A 21979-nucleotide genomic window follows, 5' to 3' on the forward strand; every position below is an offset into this window, starting at 1 on the left:
GGTGAATTCTTCTCTGTTCAGATTGCATTTGGACAGCTAATTACAAGCTTCTTCCAAGAAGAATTTTTAAAAGGGATTCTCCCCACCCAAGATTTCTAAACTGGTGTTCTCACCAGTTTAGCTAGGCTTTGTGCAGACAATAGTGTATTACCTAAGCAAACAGGATGATGCTTCGATGAGGGCAATTAGCTAGTTGGACTGAAGGTGGCGCTGGGCCATTGTATTCTAAATTACAGTGCCACTTATAGATATCCATTTCAGCTCACAGGAAGCAGACAGGAGTTAAAATAATCAAGTTCTGAGCATGTGCCAACAGCTAACATGTCAGCTACCTGATGCAGAAACAGGACATCAGTTCAGAAATGTTTCATTATTATGAATGGAGTAAGAGTTCCAGGAGAAGGATGCCTAACTTCAGACAAAAAACAAATTATAATTATATAGGAGCTTAATCAGTATTAAAAGGTAAAGGTAGTCCTCTGTACAAGCACCAGTCGTTTCCAACTCTGGGGTGACATGGCATCACAATGTTTTCATGGCAGACTTTTTACGGGGTGGTTTGCCATTGCCTTCCCTAGTCATCTACACTAATGCAATAGGATATATTACAGCAACTTTCTTGCTACCTTGCAAATGCCACTACTCAGGCAAAGTGCACACACATGGAGGAAAGTAGGAGCTGACAGCCTGTAAAATACATTCATTCTGTTCCATGCTCCCCTCTGTTCTTTACTTCCAAAAACTGAGTACGCTGGCCAGATGGTGGAGTACTGGGGGAAGGAGATATGTAAAGAGATGGGGGAAGGGAAATGTGGTGGTAGTGATTGTGGAGTGAGACAGTCCTTCTTTCTTACATCCTGAAGCACAGGAGCTCTGTATGACAGTTTCCTTCCCATAGGATTCCAAAAAGACAATACAGAGCTGGATGTCTGCTCAGTTTGTGGAGCTTGGGAATAGGCATTCAAGCATCCCCTGAAGAACATTGTGAGTAGACAGCTTGATTCTATTTGGCATAGGATTTCCAGTTCTGCCTTGGGGAATACCTGGAAATTTGGTGGGTGGAACCTGAAGAGAGTGGTGTTCAGGAAGGGAGGGACTTCAGTGAGTTATAACGCCATAGAGTCCACCTTCCACAGCAGCCATTTTCTCCAGGTAAATTGATCTCTGTTGCCTGGAGATCAGTTGTAATTGTGGGATATCTCCAGTTACCACCTATGGAGGCTGGCAACCCTAATTTGGCACAAGGGCCATAAATGAGGTTGGCAAGTTTAAAACTTCTGTATCCCACATACTTTGGAAGCTTGCCTCCAGAAACAACATATGTACTTGGATTCTCAGGATACTCAGAATGGAGCCAATGGTTAATTGCAACCTTAGAGTATGATTAGCATTTTATGATTTTTATTGTCGACAATACTGTTTTAAAAACATGGATGCACATATATTTATTATTTACATACACAATCATGTACTGATAATGTTTGCAATGCCCTTCAGTGAAGAAACTCAAAACACACTATGAATCCTTTTTCAATTAGCTTTGCCTGGTGTCCTAGGGTGGGTGAGTGTGTGGCTTGGAAACATGGTGTAAGATCCAGTTTAGTGTAGTGGTTAAGTGTGCGGACTCTTATCTGGGAGAACTGGGTTTGATTCCCCAGTCCTCCACTTGCACCTGCTGGAATGGCCTTGGGTCAGCGATAGCTTTTGAAGGATTTGTCCTTGAAAGGGCAGCTGCTGTAAGAGCTCTTAGCCCCACCTACCTCACAGGGTATCTGTTGTGGGGGGGGGGAGGTAAAGGAGATTGTGACTGCTCTGAGACTGAGATTCAGAGTATAGGGAGGGATATAAATCCAATATCATCTTCTTCTTTAATAACTTTATGGTTCTGTATTCTTGGAAGAGAACAACATGGGAATGAAATAACTGGCAATGGGAGTTGCCAGAATACCTTATCACTAGAAAATTGTCTCTCAAAATTGCATTTGTTATTTTTTTTCGTGCTCTTGAGAAAAGCACTGAAAATATTAAATATGTATACCAAATCAGAAACTTACCTTCTCTGGATGAATCTGAAACTGGAGTGACTTGACTAATGATTTCTGAGGCTGCCAAAGTAGTCTGAAACCCTGTTGAAATAATCATGACCTGAAATGTAGTAGATAAAGTATCCCATATCCAAGGACAATAGTACTATGTTCCTAGCATCACCTTTTCAGTGTTCACAAATGCTTGCTTGGGAAAGAAAGAACAGATCCACCTTTTTGCCAGCACTTTTTGCTGACACCCAGAAGAAATAATTCCACCCAATGGAAGTAATTCAGAAAAGCACTCTACTGATCTAGGCACCACAGAAATATACGATTATGGTATTTTCTCTAAAGAATTTCTGCCTTAAGGAAATATGAAACAAATAGGAATAAAAATCTAAGAGAAATCTAATCCTGGAACACTTCCCTGTGAGTAAGTTCAACTGTTCCCTCTAAGCTGTGCAGTTTTGGGAGCAAAAATTCTACTTTGTGAGCTACTGGCATTAAAGTTGTGAGCTACTGCAAAAATTGGTGTGCTCTAGGGCCATTTTTCCTGAGCTGAGACAAAAATGTGTGAGCTGGACGCTAAAAATTTGTGAGCTAGCTCACACTCAGCTTAGAGGGAACACTGATTCTGAGTATATCAGTTTAGGACTGATGCACAGAGTATGGGAAACAAACAGGAGGAACTGGAAGTCCTAATAAAGGAAGGAGATTATGACATAATAGGTCTTACTGAAACTTGGTGGGATGACACTCACAACTGGAATATTAGGATTCAAGGGTACAACTTATTTAAAATGGACAGGCAAATGAGAAAGGGCAGAGGCGTAGCAGTGTATGTGAAGGAGGTATATACTTGTGAGGAAATATGTGAATCTGAGCATGGCAGCTCAGTTGAGAGTCTCTGTGTAAAAATAAAAGGAGTAAGAAATATCAGTGATATTATTGTGGGGGTCTGCTATAGACCACCAAGTCAGGCAGAGGACTTGGATGAGATACTTCTACAGCAGATTTCAAAGTTCTCCAAGAGAAGGGATACCTTGATCATGGGAGATTTCAATTACCCGGACATCTGTTGGAAGTCCAACTCTGCTAAAAATGAAAAGCCAAATAAGATTCCTGACTTATCTTGCTGACAACTTCCTTTTCCAGAAAATGAAGAAGGAAACAAGGGGATCTGCTATCTTGGATTTGATTCTCACCAACAATGAAGAATTGACTGAAGAAGTGGAAATAGTGGGCACCCTGGGCAGCAGTGATCATGTGATTTTGGAATTTACAATCTTAGGGAAGGGAAACGCTATACGTAATCAGACTTATAGGTTGGACTTCAGAAAGGCAAACTTTGATAAACTTAGAACTATGCTGGGTAAAATCCCATGGTCAGAAATACTTAGGAGGAAGGGGGTACGGGAGGGGTGGGAGTTTCTTAAAAGCGAAATACTGAAAGCGCAATCACAGACAATTCCTATGAGAAGAAAAAATGAAAAAAGCCTAAAGAAGCTGAAGTGGCTCCATAAACAACTCTCTAAGGCTTTGAGAAATAAAAAGGACTCCTTTAGGAATTGGAAGGAGGGCCTTATAATCCAGGATGAATTTAAACAAATCACCAGTGCTTGTAGAGAAAAAGTCAGGAAAGCTAAAGCTCAGTATGAGCTTAGGCTGACCAAAGTTGCTAAAAACAACAAAAAAGAGTTCTTTTCTTATGTTCAGAGTAAGAAAAACAGCAAGGACATGGTGGGCCCACTGCAAGGGCAAGAAAGTAAAATTGTAATGGGTAATGAAGAGAGGGCGGAACTGCTCAATTCCTACTTTTCCTCAGTCTTCTCTTCTGAGGGAAACGGTGCTTAACATGGCAAAAACAGAACATATAAGGAGGGTATGAAGTTCCAAGCTAGGATCAGCATAGGGGTAGTACATAAACACCTAGTTTCTTTAAATGAAACTAAGTCCTCAGGGCCAGATGAATTGCATTCTAGGGTTCTAAAAGAGCTTGTGTATGTAATTTCTGAGCCTCTGGCTATTATTTTTGAGAATTCTTGGAGAACAGGAGAGGTGCTGGAAGATTGGAGGCGGATGAATGTTGTCCCTGTCTTCACGAAGGAGAAAAAAAGACGATCTGGGTAACTACCGACCAGTCAGCTTGATGTCTATACCTGGAAAAGTTTTAGAACAAATCATCAAACAGTCGGTCCTGGAACATTTAGAAATAATGGATGTGATTACTAAGAGCCAGCATGGTTTTCACAAGAACAAGTCAAGTCAGACTAACCTGCTCTTTTTTTTTTAGAAAGTGACTACCTTGCTGGATCAGGGGAATGCTGTAAACATCGTTTATCTTGATTTCAGTAAGGCTTTTGATAAGGTTCCCTATACTATCCTTGTTGACAAGTTAGTAAAATGTGGTTTGGATCCTGTTACCGTTCGGTGGATCTGTAACTGGTTGACAGATCGCACCCAAAGAGTGCTTGTGAATGGTTCCTCATCCTCTTGGAAAGGAATGACAAGTGGAGTGCCTCAAGGATCTGTCCTGGGAACTGTTTTGTTCAACATCTTTATCAATTATTTGGATGAAGGAATAGAGGGAATGCTTATTAAATTTGCAGGTGATACTAAATTGGGAGGGGTTGCAAACACAAAAGAAGACAGAAACAGGATACAGAAACAGGATACAGGATGACAGGCTGGAAAACTGGGCTAAAATCAATAAAATGAATTTTAACAGGGATAAATGTAAAGTTCTGCATTTAGGTAGGAAAAATCCAATGTATGGTTATAGTTTGGGGGAGACTTGTCTTAGCAGTAGTATGTGCAAAAAGGATCTAGGGGTCTTAGTGGATCATACGCTGAACATGAATCAACAGTGTGATGCGGTGGCTAAAAAGGCAAATGCAATTTTGGGCTGTATCAACAGAAGTATAGTGTCCAGATCACGTGATGTGATAGTATCACTTTGCTCTGGTAAGACCTCACCTGGAGTATTGTGTTCAGTTTTGAGCACCATATTTTAAGAAGGATATAGACAAGCTAGAACGAGTCCAGAGGAGGGTGACAAAGATGGTGAGGGGTCTGGAGACCAAGTCCTATGAGGAAAGGTTGAAGGAGCTGGGGATGTTTAGTGTGGAGAGGAGACGGCTGAGAGGTGATATGATCACCATCTTCAAGTACTTGAAGGGCTGTCATATAAGAATGGTGTGGGATTGTTTTCTGTGGCCCTGGAAGGTAGGACCAGAACCAATAGGTCGAAATTAAATCAAAAGAGTTTCCAATTCAACATCAGGAAGAACTTCCTGAATGTTAAAGCGATTCCTCAGTGGAACAGGTTTCCTTGGGAGGTGGTGGGTTCTCCTTCCTTGGAGATTTTTAAACAGAGACTATATGGCCATCTGACAGCAATGAAGATCCCGTGAATTTAGGGGGAAGTGTTTGTGAGTTTCCTGCATTGTGCAGGGGGTTGCACTAGATGACCCTAGAGGTCCCTTTCAACTCTATAATTCTATGACTGTTCTCTTTCAGTGACTAAGGGCTATATGACCAGGTGTCCAAACACTAAAAAGAAGCATTCTCTCCCCACCCCTTTAGGAAAAGATCTTTTCTTATCATATATGGTTCCCAGGTAGAGAGCAAGTGCAGTGGCAATAAATGGTTAGCAAGGATCTAAATACTTGGGTGTGCAGATAAAAGACTGAGGTAAGATTGATTCCTCCCACTGGTCCTATTTGGTGCTTTATATGGTTCATTCTGGTTTTCAGTATACAATGCATATTAAATTCATGCTCAATGGACATTAAGAAAGATGGAAAAGGAATATATAACCTTGTGAATGTGCATTTGAGGTAAATACACATCAGCACAATTGGCTGTTTCCCCAGGATAACTGAGTTCATACCTTTGAAAACTTGTATACAATGTACATGGAACACTTAGAAAGATTTTGGAATTTATACTTTCAAAATATATTCAGTTAGACTGAGTTCTTGTGCATAATTGCATACTTTGGATTTTGGTAAGTTAATTTTACTCACTCAAAGGAAGACGTATTTCTTTGGAGGAAACATTCCACTGTTCATTTCCTGGGAAAAGGTAGACAGCCATGCATCTGAAAGTCTGAGGAATGAGTGGCTGAAATGTATCCCATATTGTCAACAGTGATCTCATCTCATGAAAACCTTTTACATCCTCTATATCTTTATTTTCAAGAAATGTTCCTTTGAAAAGAGATAGGAAAAAAGTTCACTCTCTCTTATCTATTGTTTTCTATCAGTTAACTGTGAAAAGGCTGCCCTGAAAATAAAAGCAGTATCAAATATATGATATTCTTAGCTTAAACTTGTGATTCTTTTTTCTTTCGGTGCTTTCAGCATTAAAAATATCCATGCTCCTATATAAAATAAGGATTACTAAACTCTAGTGCCCAGGTACAGTGCTCTGCTTGGTTCTTAGAGTTGGATAAGGTTAAAAAGGTTATTTTTTGAGTGCCATTGTAGAAAATTTGCATTACCTTTAGAGTTGTTCTTCAGAATCTTTCTATCCATGTACCATAAGAGGTTCGGCTTGGGAAATGCCCTTCTTACTACACAAGTAAGAGTAGCCTGTGGGGGGGGGGGGGAGAAAAGAAAACCATGTCAATGGTTTTTAGATTTGGTGGTTTGGGACTATGGCTGGAATTCTGAACATACTTTTATTGAACACAATAGAACTTACTTCTGGCTAGGACTGGATTTTAAGTAACTGAAAGCACCATTACTATAGAATAATAGTGCTAACCAAATAGTTATTCAGAACCCTTCATTTTTATAATTAATATTTATATGCAGGGGTTTTTTGGTGATGGTGGTTCTCACTGTAAGTACTGGCAGCTCTTAAAGGGGGAAATTGATGAGAAGAAGACTGCAGATTTATACCTCGCCCTTCTCTCTGAATCAGAGACTCAGAGTGGTTTACAATCTCATATATCTTCTCCCCCCACAACAGACACCCTATGAGGTGGGTGGGGTTGAGAGGGCTCTCACAGCAGCTGCCCTTTCAAGGACAACTCCTGCAATAGCTATGGCTGACCCAAGGCCATTCCAGCAGCTGCAAGTGGAGGAGTGGGGAATCAAACCCTGTTCTCCCAGATAAGAGTCCACATGCTTAACCACTACCATACTGGCTCTCACATGATAGAAACTGGTATAGCCTTATATGTGAATGCTGGCACTGTTTTCTGTTTTTGTTTTTTAAAGAAATAAGTGCTATCTTCTCTGATCCATGTTATTTTAGTCTTGTATTTGATTCATTCAGTTCTTAGATGTAATAATAGGGCTGCTGGTTTCAGCCTGGGAAATTCCTAGAGATTTGGAGCCCGGGGAGGGTGGGGTTTGGTGTATGGAGAGACTTCAGCAGGCTATAATGTCATAGAATCCACCCTCCAAAGCAGTCATTTTCTCCAGAGGTGCATTGTAATTCTGGCAGATCTTCAGGCCCCACTTGGAGGCTGAAAACCCTATCAATTAAGTACAGCTGGGATTCATTTTTGAACAGCCATTGAGTGCAATGGTTATATGGCTTTGAATGGAAGGTTGAAAAACTGAAGAGTGGTGAGCAATACTCCCTCTAAGCTGTGTAATCTCGTGAACAAAAATTCCACTTCATGAGCTACTGGCATTAAAGTTGTGAGCTTCTGTGTAATTTAGTTTGCTGTGGGCCATTTTTCCTGAGCTTTGACAAAAATGTGTGAGCCAGAAGCTAAAAAACTGTGAGCTAGCTCACACCAGCTCAGCTTAGAGGGAACATTGGTGGTGAGATGTGCAGAGTACTTAACTTCTCCACTTCCTTGTTTCTCCATTGAAAGTGAAGAAATTTGCTGAAATTATATATAGTTTCCAGTTCTTTGCTGTAGGACTGAGTTAAAGGAAGGAGACAAGAGTAGCCCTTCCAACCAAGAAGGCTTATACAAGGCAGAGCTTGCAGGAAAGCATGAGATTGACTTCACCCATAAATCTTGTCACTTATGTTTCATTAAATGCGGTGAAACCAAAGGAAACATCATTCTGAAAGTAAGCCATGTTCAAAAATGTATCAACCATTGACAGAAAGAGCAAATGCCCTTATTTTGCCACATAAAAGTTGAAGCTCACAGCCACTGACTCTAGCTTTGCTGTTATATGTTGGAAGGCCAATATAGCCCATGGATTTGTATGGGATTTCTGCAGAAGCCCTAAGGGGCTAATGGATCTGTGAACTACAGCTTCATAACATTTAAATGCATCCTATTATTGACTTCTGAACTGTTGATTCAAACATCCTACCATTATTCATATTGTCAACTGAATATCATTGATTTAAAAATTTTCTGGTTGTTATTTCCAGGTAAATAACTAAAACCTGGATTTCCTGGCTCATAAGCAGCCTGTATGTCTTCTACAGAGTCATATGTGAAATGAAGGCTCTCAGTTATTAGTGCTGACACAGTTATTAGGAAACAATGAAGTGGCTTTGTCTGAGGTGTGGTTTGTATGAAAATAGAGAGGATGTGGTTTGAGCCCTGGCTGACAGGTCTTGAGAGTCTTTAGATCACAAGAATCTTATTTTTAATGCACAAAGAGCAAAATGGTGAACTGCCTAGATTAAAATGAGGTACTGAGGAAGTTGTCAGCATAATAGACATCTTCGTACTAGTGAAATATTGTGTTACACTCAGGATTTAAATTTAGTAAGGACTGAACTATAGAACATAATTATGGTCTAATTCCTAGCATTCTGGATAAGTTAGGCCTTTGATTTTTAAAGATTCCCCTTGTGAATAATTTATTTAACTTTTTTTTCTGTGGCAGAAAATAAAAGGAACAATGATAAGAGAAGGTACATAGAGAAGTATGAACTTTGATTCAAAAGGACTCTTTCTTAGGCTACTCAAGGAGGTATTTATGATATAGGTCCCTATTTTCAAGCACAACTAATTTAACAAAATTCCCTCATCACATACCCAGCTATTCTGAGCAGAGTTTGGCTTAATAAATTGAATATATAATGTAATATACTATACTATAATATAATATAAGTACTTAAGTGTCATTGAGTGGATGAGAAAACTTGAGATAGAAGATGTTGCAGAAGAGCATTAACACTGGGTTGTTACAAGAGGCTGGTAACCCTGGAAGAAATATAAAAAGGATTACTCCTGAGGAAGCCCATTGACGAAATGAGCCTATATCCAAGTACTCATAGGACTTTTCTTATAATATTGGAATGTGAGAATGGACCTTTGTGATAATATTGTTATGTGAATGGATATTTCTAATGAAGTATAAAAAGATATTTTTAAAGGTTTTTAAATGGTTTTATTAAACATTGTTAGCCAGTACATCACAATATTTGTTTCTTTCATTGCCTGTCTTATTAACTGTGATCCCTTTTTGTTTATTATAGATAGCCTCCAGATAAGACCTGGAGACCTTCTGGAATTCAAATAATCTCCAGGCCACAGAGATCAGTGCCCCTGGAGAAAAAACGGCTGCTTTGGAGGGTAGAGTCCATACCATTATATCTCTCTGCGGTCCCTCCTCTCCATGAGCCCCACCTTCCCCAGGCTCCACCTGCAGATCTCCATACATTTCTCAACCCAGAGCTGGCACTCCTAGTGGATAAGGAACAAGCAGATGAATCTAAGATAGTACACCTGATGTTGGCAAAACCTGCTGCTATTAAACTGCACCTGAAAAAACAGGTTCCGGTTTTTATTCTGGAATAAGGTGCCACTGGACTCCCATTTACTTTTACTGGATCAGATTAACACAGCTAACTTTCTGGAATTATCCTCTAAAGTGGTACATTATTTCCATATTTAAAGGCATGCGGACAAGTTCTTCACTCAAACAGAGAAAAGTTATCCCACCTGCTCAGCTACTCGAAGGAGATTTCTAGCAGGCCAACTGCTAACTTAAACCAAACACATACACATTATTTGCAGAGTTTTCCCAACCAAATGCTTGTCACCCCACCATTTAACTGGATAAGTATAGGAAATTTAACGGTACACAAAACCATTCATTCATAAGCAAATTCACTCACCTTTCCTATTATGCTTGTGTGGAGGACAGCAGAGATTTCTGGTTTGACTTGAGCACAGAAACAAAACATACATTTTAATTAAATAGGCAGCAATTATTGCAACACTAAGAACATAAGAACATAAGAGAAGCCATGTTGGATCAGGCCAACGGCCCATCAAGTCCAACACTCTGTGTCACACAGTGGCAAAAAATGTTATATACACACATACACTGTGGCTAATAGCCACTGATGGACCTGTGCTCCATACACTGTGGCTAATAGCCACTGATGGACCTGTGCTCCATACACTGTGGCTAATAGCCACTGATGGACCTGTGCTCCATATTTTTATCTAAACCCCTCTTGAAGGTGGCTATACTTGTGGCCGCCACCACCTCCTGTGGCAGTGAATTCCACATGTTAATCACCCTTTGGGTGAAGAAGTACTTCCTTTTATCCGTCTTAACCTGTCTGCTCAGCAATTTCATCGAATGCCCACGAGTTCTTGTATTGTGAGAAAGGGAGAAAAGTACTTCTTTCTCTACTTTCTCCATTCCATGCATTATCTTGTAAACCTCTATCATGTCACCCCGCAGTCGACGTTTCTCCAAGCTAAAGAGTCCCAAGCGTTTCAACCTTTCTTCATAGGGAAAGTGCTCCAGCCCTTTAATCATTCTAGTTGCCCTTCTCTGCACCTTCTCTAAAGCTATAATATCCTTTTTGAGGTGCGGCGACCAGAACTGCACACAGTACTCCAAATGAGACCGCACCATCGATTTATACAGGGGCATTATGATACTGGCTGATTTGTTTTCAATTCCCTTCCTAATAATTCCCAGCATGGCATTGGCCTTTTTTATTGCAAACGCACACTGTCTTGACACTTTCAGTGAGTTATCTATCATGACCCCAAGATCTCTCTCTTGGTCAGTCTCTGCCAGTTCACACCCCATCAACTTGTATTTGTAGCTGGGATTCTTAGCCCCAATGTGCATTACTTTGCACTTGGCCACATTGAACCGCATCTGCCACGTTGACGCCCACTCACCCAGCCTCAACAGATCCCTTTGGAGTTCCTCACAATCCTCTCTGGTTCTCACCACCCTGAACAATTTAGTGTCATCCGCAAACTTGGCCACTTCACTGCTCACTCCGAACTCTAAATCATTTATGAACAAGTTAAAAAGCATGGGACCCAGTACCGAGCCCTGCGGCAAATTCTTGCATAAAGCTCAGTAGTCTGTTGATATAACAGACACAAAAATCTGTGTTTATACTGACAACACATGGGTAAGTTCACATCTCATGAGTGGTATTTGTAATATTAGGATTTTTTAAATAGCCGAGTCCTCTGCATATTTGGTATGTTACTGCCAAATGTAAACTCATTTGTAGTGTTCAGTCATGCCTGCAGGATTTCCCATTCAAGCTGCCTAATGGGGTACTTCAATTGTTTGCCCAGATCTGAGGGCTGATTCACCCAGTTGCTTTGATGTCTCTATTCCATCTCTGTTAACTTTTTCTGTATATATGCCTGTATTGGATGTGGGGGTGAAACAGCAACTCCCTGGCCACTAGGGATGGGCACAAACATGATGAACTTTGGCTGGTTTGTGGTTTGTAAAGTGTACTTTGTGAAAGGATTTCTGTAATTAACATTTCACAAACCTCACTGTGGTTTGTGAATGGCTACAATTTGCAGACAAACAATTGTCCATCAAACTCAAGGTAATGATGGGGGGTGAAATTCTCCAGCCTTGGCAACAACAATAGGAGCCCTCTGAAGCTTGATAGGCATTGCTGGCTTGAACCTGCTGCCAACATCCTATTCCCAGGAAGGGTTGGCCATGCACAGTGATCATTTTGCCAGCAGTGTGAGTGAACAGGAAGCTGTGGAGCCTAGGGATACAGCCACACACAACAATGTGGGTGACTCGTGGGCCCAGGGGAGGAGGGGGGTTGGCCATACCCAGTGTTCCTCTTGACTGTGCCAAGCCAAGTTACCACTTCCAGGGCCCAGGGGAATAGGGGTTGGACACCTGGGTATTGGACTGGACAGGCCTTTGGCCTTATTCAAAATGGCTTCTCTTATGTTCTTTTGACAACCTCAGCAACTGTGCCACTTGTGATGGGTGACTGGCTCCTGGGCCCTGGGTAGAAGAGTTGACTTCTTTCTAGAGTCAGGCTCGGAAGAGCCTTAAAGGTCTGTACTTGAGGTGAGAACAGCAATGGGAAGTTGGGATGTGGAAGGAAAGGATTATTCCCCCCTCCACCCCTGAATCACTGCTCTCTTGGAGCAGTGCTGAAAACTCTTCTGCCTTTGTGGAGATCCCCAGGAACAGAACAGGGGAAGGGGGGAATTTAGATCCCTGGTGATGCTGTGCTAGAGCTGGCCCAGCAGGATGGGTTGGGGGCCTGTGGCATGTGAGTGGGTGGATTCTTCTTTCCCACATGATAAGTGCCCTTCACACTCACTTTAATCCTAATAGCACACTGAGTGGTTCACACTCTTAGGGGTGGCAGCTATAAACATGACAGACCATTTTGAGGGATTAGTCATTGGGATGTTACCTGACCCCTCACTCTGTGAGACTGTAGTGGAGTGGGTGGCAGGGTGTGTAGCTTGTATGGGGTCTGTGCTATACATTTCTGAAGCTGCACTTAACATTTCTCCACAATCACTTTCTCTGGGGGCACCTTCTTTGAGGAGAGGCTTTAACTTGGTTTCCCTAAGTCTAATCTTCACCAAACTTGGTGGGCAGGCAGAGGAGAGTTAGCTGGAGATCCCCTGTGAGTTAGACATCTCTAACACACTGGTGTGTGTGTGTTCTGCTGCATCACGAACTTAATGAACCAGTTCAATTTGTGTAAGGCCATTTTAATTAGGTTCAGTTTGTGGATCCACCATTAACCACAAACCATCATCAACTGCATTTTCCCAGTTCATGCCCATCCCTACTGGCCACTCAGTCACAAGCCTAGATGCTAACCAAGCACATTCACAGAAGGGGCTGAAGCCTAAGTCACTTTAAATAGGGTTGCCAGTCTCCATGTAGTGCCTGGAGATCTCTTGCTATTACATCTGATCTCCAGGCTGATATCCAGAAAGAGACCCCTGGCTTAATACCCAAACAATGCACCCCTGGAATGTGATATTGTTATGTAACCCTAGAATATTAATATGACACAGCAACACCCAGTTGAATTGGAATGGTCTTTCTTGCACATAAGGGCGACAAATCCAGTGCATTCAAAGCCCCAAGCAGGCTGGCATGATGCCAATTCTGGTTCACAGACTGGGCAAATGTGGTGACTGTGCTGAAAGGATAAAAAGAATCTCCATTTTCTGATCTTGGGAACGGAGGGACCCAGGCCCAGAAAGGGACACATAGTGGGTAGAGCTGTAAAAATTCCTTCATTCCTCTTGACAACCTTTTAAGTGCTGTTCTCAAAACATAAAAACAATACAAGGGTTATCAGAGCCCTGCAACACAAACAAATGGTTTGTATATATGTTCTGTTATTCTTCAAGAAAAGACAGCAGAAAAACACAAAGACTAAAGGCCAAGAGCCATCTTGTTGTGAATGTGCTATATCTGTAACTGGTCTCACATTTCTGCCAAGGAATCTGAAGTTCTACAGAATTTCTATTTTCTTTAATTACTGTTAAAGGCTAACAAAGTCAACCAATCTCCTGAACACTTGATGGATGAACATAAGAGAAGCCATGTTAGATCAGGCCAATGGCCCATCCAGTCCAACACTGTGTCACACAGTGTGGCCACCACCACCTCCTGTGGCAGTGAATTCCACATGTTAATCACCCTTTGGGTGAAGAAGTACTTCCTTTTATCCATTTTAACCTGTCTGCTCAGCAATTTCATCGAATGTCCATGAGTTCTTGTATTGTGAGAAAGGGAGAAAAGTACTTCTTTCTCTACTTTTTTCATCCCATGCATTATCTTGTAAACCTCTATCATGTCACCCCACAGTCGACGTTTCTCCAAGCTAAAGAGCCCCAAGCGTTTCAACCTTACTTCATAGGGAAAATGTTCCAGCCCTTTAATCATTCTAGTTGCCCTTTTCTGGACTTTCTCCAATGCTATAATATCCTTTTTGAGGTGCGGCAACCAGAACTGCAAACACAGTACTCCAAATGAGATCGCACCATCGATTTATACAGGGGCATTATGATATTAGCTGATTTGCTTTCAATTCCCTTCCTAATAATTCCCAGCATGGCGTTGGCCTTTTTTATTGCAAACGCACACTGTCTTGACATTTTCAGTGAGTTATCTACCACGACCCCAAGATCTCTCTCTTGGTCAGTCTCTGCCAGTTCACACTCCATCAACTTGTATTTGTAGCTGGGATTCTTGGCCCCAATGTGCATTACTTTGCACTTAGCCACATTGAACCGCATCTGCCACGTTGATGCCCACTCACCCAGCCTCAACAGATCCCTTTGGAGTTCCTCACAATCTTCTCTGGTTCTCACCACCCTGAACAATTTAGTGTCATCCGCAAACTTGGCCACTTCACTGCTCACTCCCAACTCTAAATCATTTATGAACAAGTTAAAGAGGATGGGACCCAGTACCGAGACCTGCTGCACCCCACTGCTTACCGTCCTCCACTGCGAAGACTGCCCATTTATACTCAATCTCTGCTTCCTATTACTCAGCTAGTTTTTGATCCACAAGAGGACCTGTCCTTTTACTCCATGACTCTCAAGCTTTCTAAGGAGCCTTTGATGAGGAACTTTATCAAAAGCTTTCTGGAAGTCAAGGTAAACAACATCTATCGGGTCTCCTTTGTCCGCATGTTTGTTCACCCCCTCAAAGAAATGTAACAGGTTAGTGAGGCAAGATCTTCCCTTACAGAACCCATGCTGAGTTTTCCTCAATAACCCGTGTTCATCAATGTGCCTACTCATTCTGTCCTTGAAAATGCTTTCTACCAACTTTCCTGGTATTGAAGTCAGACTGACTGGCCTGTAATTTCCCGCATCTCCTCTGGAACCCTTTTTAAAGATGGGGGTGACATTTGCTACCTTCCAGTCCTCAGGAACGGAGGCAGATTTCAATGAAAGATTACAGATTGTTGTTAGAAGATCCACAAGTTCAACTTTGATGGCTATCCATTTTGACATTAAGGGAGAAATCTATCACTTTTGGTGAGCTTCAAAGGAACCAGTGATTGGCCACAACAGCCATAAAAGCCATCTGGCCAGTGTAATTAAAATTCCTCTTTGGGGTATAGGTGTATGACACTATGATCTCTCATTTGACACTCAGCATATGACACCCTGACTTTCCATTGGACATTTGAGTTCTGATACTCTGTTATCATATTGGACAATTGAACCTCTTGATGTGACGTAATGTACCCAAGAAAACAGGCAACCCTACCTGTCAGGATTAGATTTTTCCACCCTCCCCTCCATCCAGGAATTTTCCCATTCTCCCATTCTTCCTGGCATCCTTCCCTCCCTCCATGCCGTTCTGCCTTCATTCCCCCTCCCCCTTCTTCTCAAGAGAAATCTCTCTTCAGAGGCCATGCGTTATCTCTGACTGAACCTACTCTGCAAGATTTAGGTATTGTATACCCCACCATCCACACTTATCCAGCTAACCACTGTATTCCTCTTGTATGCTTGAAATTGTTTGACTGGGATGTAACTATTTGAAAACCAATACCTATAATAAAATCCATTATTTAACCAAAGGATTTTCAGTGGTCTATCTCCGTAAACATTGACAGAGATCCTGGCTCACCTCACCTCTTGTAGGCCTACCATTTTGAGCTAAGAAACATTAATATTCCCTAATAAAAGGTTATTTGGGGTGGTAACAAGGCAACAGAGATAGAACATGACCACTTTGGAATTTGGACTCTCTGGTATCATACCACACAGAAGAGTTCTCATCCCCGAACTCTGGTCTCCTCAGCCCACCCCCCACCCCCAAAAAAAAATCCAGGCATTTTCCAACCCAGAGCTGGCAATAACCCTATCAATTAGTCATGCAACATAATGAAATGGGATTGCATGGTAGACTCCTGAGTTGGTAGAATGAACTGTACCACAGGAAGTGTGAAGAAGAAGACGACGGATGACATTGGATTTATATTCTGCCCTCCACTCAGAGTGGCTCACAATCTCCTTTATCTTCCTCCCCCACAACAGACACCCTGCGAGGTGGGTGGGGCTGAGAGGACTCTCACAGCAGCGGCCCTTTCAAGGACAACCTCTGCCAGCGCTATGGCTGACCCAAGGCCGGTTCTCCCAGATAAGAGTCTGCACACTTAACCACTACACCAAACTGAACAGACAGCATTCGAGGATTGCATTTTGGAATAGTCCTCTATGTTAAACATTTCCTACATATACAAAAACTAGCCCACCATTTCCTATATATACAAAAACTGCCTACTGTGCTAGGTTGTATGGCATTTTACATGCAAAAGAACATTTCATACCTGGAATCTACCATTTGCAATCTGAAATGAGTAATTCTATCAGCGTTGCTATAGTTGTTAGGGTTGCCGGGTTGCCATTTGCCCATGACTGGTGGGAGAACCCCTGCTGGTACTCCCCTGTTCCCCATCAGTACTCAATAGGGCATCAGACAAAATGGGAAGGGGCACTGTTGTGAATGCAATGACATTGTTTCCAGCCAAAAGACATTACCTCTGGGGTTTTGGCTGGAAATGATGTGGTATTGCTTTTGACATCTGTCTCCACCATCTGCCAAGGGCTGGCAATCCTAAAACACTATGGTATACCATAGAGTCTGCCATCCAAAACTGCCATTTCCTTCACAGGGACTGATCTCTGTAATCTGGAGATTAGCTGTAATGCTGGGAGAACTCCAGGTCCAACATGGAGGTTGATAAAGCTAGCTCTGCCATGTTATTACTCTCTCAACCTCCTACACGCATGAGGGAGATAATGAAAACAATGCAGATCTTAAGATGCACTGTACCTATTGTAGGGACAATGGGAAGAAGCCATGTTACTTAAGGAGTTTATCAGATGCTTCACTGAACTTGGAATCATATCAGATATGTTCAGTATTGTGGTGCTGTAAAATACTGCCAAGACAGAGTACTATGCTTCTGAGGCTTTAAAAGACTGGTTATGCTTTTGTTCACTATAAACCCCTAGTAGAAAATCTATTTATACAATCAAGATGAAATAAATCGCAGTGCAGTCACTCTATTTTAATCTCCTAAGGGAGGAGTAAAAGGAGAACCTTCCTGTCAGTAAATAAACTCAAAAGCTACTTTTGTGTTAAACACAGAAGGAAATCTCATCCCTTCCATTTCTGTGTTTGTTTCTTTTCCAGCAGGGAATGACAAGTACTTATCCCCCTACTCATTTATTCCTTGCACATCTTTGTATGCATATTTGATCAGATGAATCACTGGCTACTGAAAGTAGGAGGTTCTGTAAAGGAAATTATCTGTTTGATATTCATTCATTTTAACAGCATTAAGAGTGCATATTTCAAAATCCTACATATTATTATATCAGTGTTTCTAAAACTTATGACAGAGAAGCACACTCTCTGTGTCATCATTCCAGACCTGCCTCTTTAATGGAAGAAGACAAGCCAAGAGCAATGACTCATGTAGGGACACAATGAGCAGCCTTGTATTGGATGGTAATTCTGAAGCATTCAGAATGACTGAATGATCCAATCACATCCAATGAAGTATATATAAACAGAATCAACCAATTATATTGGAGACTAATTGGGAGAAGGCAAGGTCAGAACAGTAACTTGTGCACTGGACAACCTTTTCTGTGGGTTGGTACTTTGAACTCATCAGAGCTTTTAATTAATTTCATTAATTATCATTTCTATCAATGCACTAATAGTTCTCTAAAATCATATTTGTGTGCCACATTATACAGTTCGGGAATTGTTATGCTGTACATAGGAAAGCACAGACAAGCTGCTTATTGGCTTTGAAAAATGGACTTAGGTGCTTTTTCAGCATACTTTTCAAAAGAAAATGTGAATATTCTCAGCAGTATACAAACTCAGTGACTGCCACCAGACTCAACATGATAATTTGCATTACTGATATTACCACAGTTTTGGCAGTAGAAACAGCTGACCTACTCCAGATAACAGCATTAAAACACAGGGTGGGGTAGGAGGCTATACTAACATAGATGACCTAGAAAATGTATGATTTAGGGACGATTTTTAACAGAATCATCTCAGCCCATGTCAGCCAGTAAAATCAGTAAGCATGTACTGACATGTAGCCATAAGCCCAGGGTAAGAAGCACTGCTTTCCTTAGTGAATTTTGTCGGAAAACTGCAAAATCAATGTGATCCATTGTATTTTGAATGAAATCAAAATCAAGCCATTAGGCTTTACTGGCTGATCCTTTGACAGGTGGGTTCACTTGGAGCAGACCTGGGGCCTTCTCTTTAGCTCTAATCACCCTCTGCAATCATCTTCCAAGGAAAGACTAACTTGAGTGTGGGGGAGGGGGTGGGGGTGGAATTTTCGTCTGGAAAGAAATGCCTGGAGATCATTTGATTTATGTTTGATATTACTAGCTTGGATCCAATGACTCCTTTTGACCAATGGCAGTTCTTTCTTAAAGCACAATAACCTTTCCTTAAAGCACAATAACCCTATTGTCTGGGTTTTTTGCCAATGGTAAAATCTCTCACATTGGATGAAGACTTGTTAAATTGAAAGGAAATGCCACAGAGTGGGCAAGAGTCATAGGATCCAATGCATTGGGGTTTTTTTATTATAATTGTTATAATCAGTTTTTAATGTTTGTTTCAATGATGGGTTTTAATTTTGTGCAGCAATATTTGGTAGCTACTGTAACTCACTTTTAATTGGTGGAAAAGTAGTATACATTTTTTAAAAAATTAATATAATAAGAAATAAATACTGTTCAGTATTAATTGTGGGAACAGATTTTTTAAAACAATATTATTGTGTTTTTAGAAACCAGTTCTAAATAAATATGAAAATTCAGTTGCACTTTATGTAGATATATCTTAGGGCCTACCTATAGATTACATACACTATGTGATCATGACAGGAACTTGCACAGGATGGGAACTCAATTTGGAAGTGCTGCAGGGGCCAAATTCAGACTGGCACCTCCGTACAGGAAGAGAAGCTAATGCTTCCCCCCCCCCCACACACACACACACCGTGCCATTTTCTGGATCCAGAATGGACCCGAGGGGAGTTATTTGCACCATGGGACTTGCATGTGCAGGCATTCAATGTGTGTGCAGCCTACCAATGGATGAGTAATGCCTTCAGGAGCTGTCTCAAGAAAATTGCATGAGGGAGAAATCAGGAGTTCCTGTCCCCGCTGAGTCCTGTTCTGAATTTGGTCCCTGTGAGATTTCCAAACTGAGTTCCAAAGGAAGCTCAAAGCTGCTGTATGTCTACAAGTCTCTGGGGTGATCATGTGGTATACATAGTATGTAATGGGGACCTTAGAACTTTTTAAATAATCGAGATAACTGCTACAAAATAATTTCTACAAACAGCATTACCCACTGCAAACTTTGTAACTAACTTACTTTTATTAGTATTATTTTTCCTTACCAAATACTTTCACTTCAGTGGTGCTCTTCATTCCAGATTGGTAGGTGAGATAACAGACAAATTTCTTGCCATCATCAAGAATGGAGACAGGTGATATTCTCAGTGTGTTTTCTGGACCCACATGGATTCTTTCCTTATATACTGTGTCATTGATTCTATACCCAGGAGGGTAAAAAGGCTGTTTGGTTATAAGTATCTCTTCATTTCCAGTTTCTTTCTGCTTAAAATAAGAATAATGTCAGTTACCCTATTCCCATCTTGTAAATTTTGTTTTTTAAATCAGCAGTATTATTAATAATAATAATACTTTTTATTTATATCCCGCCCTCCCCGCACAAGCAGGCTCAGGGCGGCTCACAACGTATAAATGCAATACAATAAAATCATACATAGCAATAAAATAATCATAAATCAATTTACAAATTACATTAAAATTAACATTAAGGTGCTATAATAGGTCTTTCATAAGTTCAGTGGGAAAAACATATACAGCGACACTATCTTAGCTCGGTATGGGTGAAGGCTATTTTGAAGAGGTAGGTCTTACAGGCCCTGCGGAATTGGTCTAAACATCGCAGGGCCCGTACCTCCTCCGGGAGTTGATTCCACAGCAGTGGGGCCGCAATGGAGAAGGCCCGATCCCGGGTGGTCTTCAATCTGGCCTCCCTTGGCCCAGGGATATTCAGCTGGTGCTTTCCAGCTGACCTCAGTGCTCTCTGGGGCTCATATGGGGAGAGACGGTCCCTCAAGTAGACGGGCCCTCGGCCATATAGGGCTTTAAAGGTCATAACCAGCACCTTGTAACGGACTCAGTACACCACTGGCAGCCAGTGCAGTCCATGCAGCCCTGGCTGCATGTGCTCCTATCTTGGGAGCCCCAATAGCAACCTAGCCGCCGCGTTCTGCACCAGCTGCAACCGCCGAGTTCGGCACAAGGGCAGCCCCATGTAGAGGGCGTTGCAGTAATCCAGTCTCGAGGTGACCGTAGCATGAATCACCGTTGCCAGGTCCCGGCGCTCCAGGAAGGGGGCCAGCTGCTTTGCCCGCTGGAGATGAAAAAACTATCTGTGCCTCCATTGATAATGAAGGCTCCAGAAGAACCCCCAAGCTCTTGACCCTGTGGGCCGCTTTCAGCGGCACACCGTCAAGAGCTGGCAAGGGGATTTCCCTTCCCGGGGCACCGCGACCCAAGCAAAGAACCTCCGTCTTCGTTGGATTCAACTTCAGCCCACTCAGCCTGAGCCAATCAGCCATGGCCTGCAATGCTAGGTCCAGGTTTTCTGGGACGCAGTCAGGTTGGCTGTCCATTAATAGATAGAGCTGGGTGTCATCTGCATATTGATGGCACCCGAGCCCAAACCTCCGAGCAATCTGGGCAAGGGGGCACATGTAGATGTTAAACAACGTCGGAGAGAGAACTGCCCCTTGCGGCATTCCACACACTAGTGGGTGCCTCCGGGACAGCTCTCCCCCAATTGCCACCCTTTGTCCCCGACCATCGAGGAAGGAGGAGAGCCACTGTAAGGCTGACCCTCTAATCCCTGCGTCGGCAAGCCGGCAGGCCAGTAACCGATGGTCGACCGTGTCAAACGCAGCCGACAGGTCTAACAACATCAGCACCGCCACACCGCCTCGATCCAGATGCCGCTGGAGGTCATCCACCAAGGCGACCAGCACTGTCTCCGTCCCATGGCCTGGACGAAAGCCAGACTGGCAGGGGTCTAAGGCGGAAGTGTCATCCAAAAAACTCTGTAGCTGTAGCACCACTGCCCTCTCAATAACTTTACCTAAAAATGGTAAGTTCGAGACTGGTCGGTAATTCGCCAATTCGGCCGGGTCTGCTGTACTTTTTTTTCAGGAGGGGGCGGACCACAGCCTCTTTCAATGATGTTGGAAATTGCCCTTCCAAGAAGGATCTATTTATGATATCCCGTACAGGATATCTAAGTTCCCTATGTCCAGAATAATTAATAGCTTTATCAGTTCTTATAAAACAGTTGTTCTCATGGGTGAAGGAGACTAAGTAGACTCAGCATTTGTCAATACCTAGAATCATAGAGTTGGAAGGGACCTCTAGGATCATCAACCTCCTGCAGTTTTCAGGAATCTCACAAATACCTCCTCCTGTGAATTTAGGGGTATTTGTGAGTTTCCTGCATTCTGCAGTGGGTTGGACTAGATGACCCTGGAGCTCCCTTCCAACTCTGTGATTCTAGGTATGGACAAATGCTGAGTTGACTTACAGCACAATCCAGAAAGGGGGGGGGCGGCGGAAAGTCTTTTGGGAGCAGAGGAGTTGCTACGTGGGC

At 42.2% G+C, this 21979-nt stretch overlaps 1 protein-coding gene across 1 annotated transcript in view; it reads right to left on the bottom strand.

The window, feature by feature from the left end:
- CD96 (CD96 molecule) overlaps positions 1-21979 on the bottom strand; it is a 59263-nt gene that overhangs the window by 19873 nt on the left and 17411 nt on the right. The window contains exons 4-7 of the mRNA XM_060235293.1: positions 19671-19887; positions 10083-10129; positions 6532-6622; positions 6056-6238 (exon numbers count right to left, since the gene is read on the bottom strand). Coding sequence (XP_060091276.1) covers positions 6056-6238; positions 6532-6622; positions 10083-10129; positions 19671-19887 — 538 coding nt within the window. The remainder of the gene's footprint in view (positions 1-6055; positions 6239-6531; positions 6623-10082; positions 10130-19670; positions 19888-21979) is intronic.

This window comes from Heteronotia binoei, chromosome 3, assembly GCF_032191835.1.
Source record: "Heteronotia binoei isolate CCM8104 ecotype False Entrance Well chromosome 3, APGP_CSIRO_Hbin_v1, whole genome shotgun sequence".
In the NCBI taxonomy this organism is placed as follows: Eukaryota; Metazoa; Chordata; class Lepidosauria; order Squamata; family Gekkonidae; genus Heteronotia; species Heteronotia binoei.